This window comes from Etheostoma cragini, chromosome 13, assembly GCF_013103735.1.
Source record: "Etheostoma cragini isolate CJK2018 chromosome 13, CSU_Ecrag_1.0, whole genome shotgun sequence".
In the NCBI taxonomy this organism is placed as follows: Eukaryota; Metazoa; Chordata; class Actinopteri; order Perciformes; family Percidae; genus Etheostoma; species Etheostoma cragini.
This window is the reverse complement of record NC_048419.1, coordinates 24,483,427-24,490,248: the sequence shown is the minus strand read 5'-3', so window position 1 is coordinate 24,490,248 and position 6,822 is coordinate 24,483,427. Positions and strand designations below refer to the sequence as shown.

The window sequence follows — 6,822 nt, the reverse complement described above, 5'->3', positions numbered from 1 at the left end:
CCACAGGAGGTCTTAGTCTACCACTACGCTCCATAACCTACCAGTCAGATTACCACCGGAGGTCTTAGTCTACCACTAAACTCCATAACCTACCAGTCAGATTACAATGAAGAGGGTGAACTGGGTCCCTCATTATTTATATTTTTACCAGACGAACATCATATACTTGATCTCTGTTTGTTTTTGCGTGCGTGTTGTGTTCAGGCGCAGCGGGAGGAAAGCCGTCCTACAGTCTGTACAGCTGTGCCGGCGAAGGCGTCATCCTGCAGCACGATCCGTCTCGGCTGAGCGGGGACGCGTCCGACATCGACAGGCTGATCAGAGACACCAACAGCATCAAGGTGGGAGGGGTGTCGATGACATTCTCTTGGCCATTTAACCTGCTTTTAAGATGTTGTCATGCTTTTTCAATGTGGGTTAGCCCCGTGATCCACTCACTGAACTTCACGGCATATTATTAGATGCTCTCCCCTCCAAGAGTGTCGTACAACAGCCAAAGTAATGTACTCATTCAGCGCTGAAATTATTTAGCGATTCATACTGGTGGTTACCCTGGGTGCCAGACAAACTTAACCCCGCTCACAACATTTGAGGTTGGGAAGTTTCATCTGGATTTGATCTATTGTGGACCAAACTGTGCTCCTACAACAGCTGTTTGGACCAATCAGATTGTCAGGGTGGGCTTGTATGCACATGCTGCACACTGGAATCGGTTTTTAGATGGGCTCAAGTAGTTTTTCTTTGAATGTTTTTTTGTTTTTGGATAAACGAGACGGTAGCAGTTCCCTGCCTAACCTAAAAGCAAGAGATCTTATTCATGCTTCACACACACTTTGATAAGCAGTAGAACAATCACCATATTCAGAAAAATAAAATCACCTGCTCATGCACACAGGCTCGTCTGCGGACTTCAGAAACCCTTTAGTGCCCTGAACGATTGCGGGTGATTTGAAACGCGTTGTGACGTGAGCTCTGCTTCCCAACAGCACAAGCTGTCTCCGCACACCGACCTCCGCTGGAAGCCAGATGGGAAAGTGGTCGCCATCGGCAACGAGGACGGGTGAGTGGACCTGTCTCCTAACATGCTGTCGGCTTGTGGAGTTCCTGTGAGGGACCAGCTGTCCACTTTTGTCTTTAGGCTTCAGAACAGGGGGGGATGCATAGTGATGATTAGTAAGGTAAGAGAGGGAGGGAGGGAAGGGTGACGAGAGAGAGGGAGAGAGAAAGAGAGAGAGGGAGAGAGAGGGAAAGAGGGGGAGAGAGAGAGAGTCTTCTCTCCCTGCCACAACAAATATTCAATAGGTCAGTTTAAATGTTTGGCTCTATCTCAGTAGAATATAAATTCTTTTCTCTTATACTCTACGCAGCGTGTGTAGACCGGAGGTTGATGTATAGCCTGTGTAATACCTCTAAACATTCCTTTATCTATGTAAATACCGTGCATATCCACAAATCTTATATTTCTTTATTCATATTTCTACTCTGATATTTATATACTTCGTGCAACTGTAACTGTGTCAAAAAAAAACACGTACGTGTAAACAGGGCCGCAACTGAGTGGTGTTGAACAGATGTTAATTCCTGCTCCGTAGTTAATCTATGTCTTGAAAATGGTTTCCTTTGACCTCCTGATGGAAGCTGTCGTGTTTTATGTCGACCCCCGTGCTCTCCGCTGCAGCTGCATCGACGTGTACGGGGCCCCCGCTCTGAAGCTGCTGTGCAGCATCCAGCAGCACCACAAGATCATCAACACGCTGCGGTGGCATCAGGGCCACGGCGCCCCCCCAGAGCTGCACTGCCTCCTGGCCTCGGGCTCCAGCAACGCCACCGTCTACGTGCACGATCTCCGCGCCGTCATAGGTGGGAAGACTCCTCACGCACATCGCATTAGTCAAACCTGGGCTACATTCATTTGTGAGTGCTTGTGTTGTCGCCTGAACCAGAGTATTAGCCCTCGTCTTGTCTTCCCGTAGAACAACAGTGAGTTTTTCTGGGTCAACATATCACGTTAAAACCTCCTTAAGACACTTTTATCACTTTTCCTAAAGTTTGTTGTTGATCTTTTTTGTTTTTGTTCTGTTGACATTTTTGTTGTTTTTGAAGATTTCTCCAACATTTGTTGTCACTTGTTGGCGTTTTCTAGCTTTTCCCAAAGTCATTTCTCACTTTTTACAATGTCTTTGTCGATTTCTTCAGTTTTCTTTTTTTTTTTTTACGTTTTTGTTGTTTTTTTCCCTACATTTCTGTCACTTGTTTTAGTGTTCTTAAATCTTTTTTCTTCTTCTTAAAATGCTATAAATTAAACAAAACACCCAAAGTCAATGGAAATAGTGAACTGATCAGTTATTTAACTTGTGAGGAGCGTCGTATGGATTCATCCACGTTATTTCTTTTTATAATTTTGTTCAAGGAAACCCCAATTTGTGATTTTAGAAAGTTTTTGAAAATGGGTCAAATTTGACCCCGAGGACCTCAGTAGGGTTAAGTAACATGAGATTTTAGATGTGTTACAATTTTTGTTTTTAAGATTATTTTTGGGCTTTTCCACCTTTTAATGGACAGGACATCTAGGTTAGAAAGGGGAGAGAGAGAGAGAGAGAGAGAGAGAGAGGGGGAAGACATTCAGGAACGAGGAAGAGAAAAGCCCCCGAAAAACTAATCTTAACCCTCATGTTATCCTTGGGTCAAATTTACCCATTTTTAGTTTTCTGGGCTGTCGAAATAAGAAAATTTCATAATTAAAATATCAAAAACCTTTGGAAAAAACACCAAAAACTTATAAAAAAAGTACCCACAAACTTAGAAAAAGTGACAAAAATGTCGGAAAAAGCGATAATAATGATGAAAAAAGTGACCATGGTTGACAGGAAGACAACACAAGGGTTAAAAAAGAAAAAGAAAGGCCTTTGATGGTTGTAGACATTGGTGTTTTTTGTTTTTTTTACCTTTTGCTCAGAGAATCCTCCAGAAAGCCCCGTGGTGATGACGGAGCCGTTTCGCAGGCTGTGTGGTCATACCTCTAAAATCACCAGCATGGCCTGGAGTCCTCACCACGAAGCGCGGCTGGTCACCGTCTCATATGACGGCACGGCCCAGGTCAGTACCAGGCATTATGGGTAAACAAACATGTGTCGTCCCCCCCCCATTTGTGATATGTGATGTTGTTGGATGTTTTTGTGCCGTGGAGGTGTGGGACGTGCTGCCGGAGGAGGCTCTCTGTAACTACCGGGGCCACAACGGGTATCTGCTGTGCGTGGACTGGTCGCCTGTGGACCCGGATGCCATCTGGACGGGGGGGAAGGACTTCACCCTGCAGGAGTGGAGAGTCTCCAAACAAGAGTTTACAAAGCCACCGAAAGGTGAAGGCACCCAGGACCCCCACCCTCCGACGGGTCATCTTTCACCTTCAGTGTAACCGCCAGACTGTAACACGCCCACGTTTTTCCTCTGTTGGAGCTCAAATCCTGCTCCGGTCTCAGGGTCCAGATAAATACACTCAGAAACTAAGATGTTGATGAATGATCATTTATTCAATGGAATATTCCAGAGACAAGTCATGAAACTCAGCATTCAAGAGTCACAGAGTTGTCTGACCCTCCTCTCTGAGTCTGACCCTCTTTATTTACTCCAGGGCCAAAGCTCATTAAACCTTGTGCCTGTTCTCCTGGTCTCCCCAGATCAGATGTGGCCTTCACTCCCACACTTCCTCTCTCTCTCCTCTAGGCCACCCTGACCTGCTTTAGCAACAATAGTTATACTAAGAATTCAGTTAGTTGCACCAGCAGTGTCCACTTTTCATATGTCATTAATAAAGCATTGGAACATTATAAGCATACATAATTATTCACGGTAAATATGTGGTTCATCATACTTCAATATAAGGTTTAAACAAATATATTTCCAACACCTCTCAGGGAAAAAGATGGTCGACCTGAAGGAGAAGATGAAGGCCAATCCCAAGCAGAAGAGGAAGAACAAGAAGGCGTCTGTGGCCGGAGGAGCTACGCCGCCGGAGATGAATGGAGATCCGGTAACAGGAGGCGAGAAGGCGGCGGCGGCGGCGGGACAGGAGCTCTCTGGGGAAGATGAGGACGATGAAGTCGGCTCCACCAACAGTCCTGTACCTCCATCAGGTAATGGAGTAGTAGTCACAAGGCCTGTAACAATTATTACATAATCGTATAATTGCAACAGTTTTAGGTAATCGCCGTTTCTTTGTTTGACCGCTGTTAATTGCTGACATGGGCCAAGGTCTTAACCCATCTGTGCCAGATGCTTGGCGCCGACACATTACATCTACCGCCGGTTGCTGCGTTGTGCAACTCTAAACCTCCTGCCAGCTGCTGCGTGGTGCAATGGATCATCCAGCACTTCATCACCATCATCATCATCATCATCATCATCATCATCAACCACATCCTCCCTCCCAAACTCCTCATCTATCTTCCACCTCAACGTCCCCGCCCTCGCTGTCTAACTCCTCCTCTGTCGGAGACATTTTCTCGCTCGTCTCTCAAACATTCATAAACAAACGCACACGTCTGTCTGGTTGATTGACGTGATTTTCAGCAAACTACGGTACATTTTGGTGGTCACATGGCTTCAAATAGCCAACAAGACCCGCCTCCTGTGAACCAATGACGGTGCGTTCTCTGCTGCACGCGTCATGAAAAGACCGACGAAGACAGAATGCTGCTCCACGCAGCAGCCGGAGGTTCAGAGTCGGCAACGCAGTAACCGGCGGCAGATTGCAACATCATGGAAAGTATCCCTACAGAAATAGACCTTTAAAATCTCTTTTGAGACCTTTCTGTTTGACCAGAAACATCTCTGAAGTCACTACCTCTAAAAGCAATACTTTTAGCGTGTATAGAGCCAACTTGTTTTCACATGTAAATCTGTGAACTGTGTGTTTATTTCAACCAAAACTAAAGTTGTGATGGTTTCAAAAGTGGAAAGACGACCCAAAACGGCTTTACATAGTTTTTATTTGTTTCTGTCGACTTTGAATCAAGTGTATTTTACGATGCTAAAATGACTGATTATTCACATGGAGTCTGGTGGGTTTAGTGAACGCAATTTTGCGGATGTTTTTATGTTTAAAATAAGGCTCTTACTCTTTAACAGAAAGGTCAACCTCCTTAGAAATCCTTTCCATAATGCTGTCAGACACTTACTCAGAATATTAATCTGAGCCTGTCAGCGACAAAACAAGCACTTATGTGAAGGTAAATACAAGCTGGACAATTGCCCTATTAACTTAAATTGTAGCTTGTTTTGCTGCTGCCGGCCACAGCAATCTCGCTTAATATTGGAGAAATGTCAAAGATTGTTGTTCCCATCAGTCACTTAGACACAAATCATTGGAAAATAGGTTCCAGTTTTTTTTTTTAAACAGATTACCTCTAAGGGGTCTGACCTTTTGATGGTAATTTGATGGTAAGTAGATTTTGTTTAGAAATGCCAAATGTTAATTATATAAGTGATTATTGGTGGTTTGTTTTTTATTGATGATGCATGTTCTACTGTCAGTTGTATGTTCATTTAGGAAAAATTCAATATTTTATGATAATTAAGAGGCATTGCTTACTTTATAGGCTGTGTACCTGTCATATTACATTATCTGGGTCACATGAGAGGGATGAAAGCAAAATATGTATCCAGGGATTCAGTTAAAACTTTAATATGTTTGTTAAATAAATATGTATTTTTCAATTCTACTAAAAGACTCTTCTATTGTTAATTGCAGTTTATTGTACAGCCAGACTTGTAATCATTCTAGCTTTTGTTATCTATGATAGTTTTTTGTATAACCAACTTAATTCTGTAATTCTTTAGTTTCAGCCGCATTTGATACGCAACGGAGATCTGTCACCCCCGCAAAGAGCAAAGACAAACCAGGTACGCACCGAAAAGCTACGAAAACAAGTCCAGCTCAATGTGTTTTTGCAACCAGGTGTATTCGTGGTTGTGTGTGTGTGTGTGTGTGTGTGTGTGTGTGTGTGTGTGTGTGTGTGTGTGTGTGTAACTGTACGGGTGTTTTTTTGCATATCTGGATCCAGACCTGGCCCTGCTGAAGAAGAAGAAGCCTCGCTCCATGCTGCCCGTCAGCACCTCCATGGACCATCGACCCAAAGAGGATCTGCTGCAGGACTGCATCACTCTGGCCTCGGTCAAACACAGCGGCGGTAAGACGGAGCCCGAGAGTTATACTCAACCAAAACCAACAGAAGCAGCGGGAAATATTTATAGGAAACTAAAACTAAAGACCTAAACTAAAACCTTCAAGAATAACTAACTGTGTGCGTGTGTGTGTGTGTGTGTGCCAGCTCCCCCTGCAGGGTGTGTCCCAGGCCAGGGAGAGCACGTCCACCTGGGCCTCTTCTCTGACAGACAGGCTCTGTACCGCATGTTCGAGGCCGAAGGTACGTTGGTCGTCCTGCTGCTGTTGTATGTCCACTCTCTGATTAACACCAGGTAATGAAACATGTTTATGTCCTTGGGGGATTTATTTCCATCACTTTGGTGATCTGCCCATTTATAGTTACTCAAGTGTAATCAAAGTGTACTTGCAGCTGGGACATTTAGATACCTGGAACATGCTCGTGGTGACACAGTCACTTCCAGATTAGTCTCCCAGTGCCAGCTCTATCTCCACAGCCCTGTGGAGGAAGGTCTATCTCCAGAACCCTGTGGAGGAAGGTCTGGCTCCACAGCACTGTGGAGGAAGGTCTGGCTCCACAGCCCTGTGGAGGAAGGTCTATCTCCAGAACCCTGTGGAGGAAGGTCTGGCTCCACAGCCCTGTGGAGGAAGGTCTATCT

At 44.7% G+C, this 6,822-nt stretch overlaps 1 protein-coding gene and 1 long non-coding RNA gene across 5 annotated transcripts in view; one reads left to right on the top strand and one right to left on the bottom strand.

Moving 5' to 3' along the window:
* Positions 1–6,822, top strand: part of gemin5 (gem (nuclear organelle) associated protein 5) — a 25,931-nt gene that overhangs the window by 10,413 nt on the left and 8,696 nt on the right. For both annotated transcript variants that reach the window (XM_034889757.1, XM_034889756.1), the window contains exons 11-19: positions 205–341; positions 987–1,060; positions 1,679–1,860; positions 2,957–3,096; positions 3,188–3,359; positions 3,915–4,133; positions 5,839–5,901; positions 6,063–6,188; positions 6,330–6,425. In XM_034889757.1, coding sequence (XP_034745648.1) covers positions 205–341; positions 987–1,060; positions 1,679–1,860; positions 2,957–3,096; positions 3,188–3,359; positions 3,915–4,133; positions 5,839–5,901; positions 6,063–6,188; positions 6,330–6,425 — 1,209 coding nt within the window. The remainder of the gene's footprint in view (positions 1–204; positions 342–986; positions 1,061–1,678; positions 1,861–2,956; positions 3,097–3,187; positions 3,360–3,914; positions 4,134–5,838; positions 5,902–6,062; positions 6,189–6,329; positions 6,426–6,822) is intronic.
* The window catches only part of LOC117955345, a 24,972-nt gene continuing 23,043 nt past the window's right edge, over positions 4,894–6,822 (bottom strand). For all 3 annotated transcript variants that reach the window (XR_004659020.1, XR_004659017.1, XR_004659019.1), the window contains one exon: positions 4,894–4,928. This is a non-coding gene — a long non-coding RNA (uncharacterized LOC117955345). The remainder of the gene's footprint in view (positions 4,929–6,822) is intronic.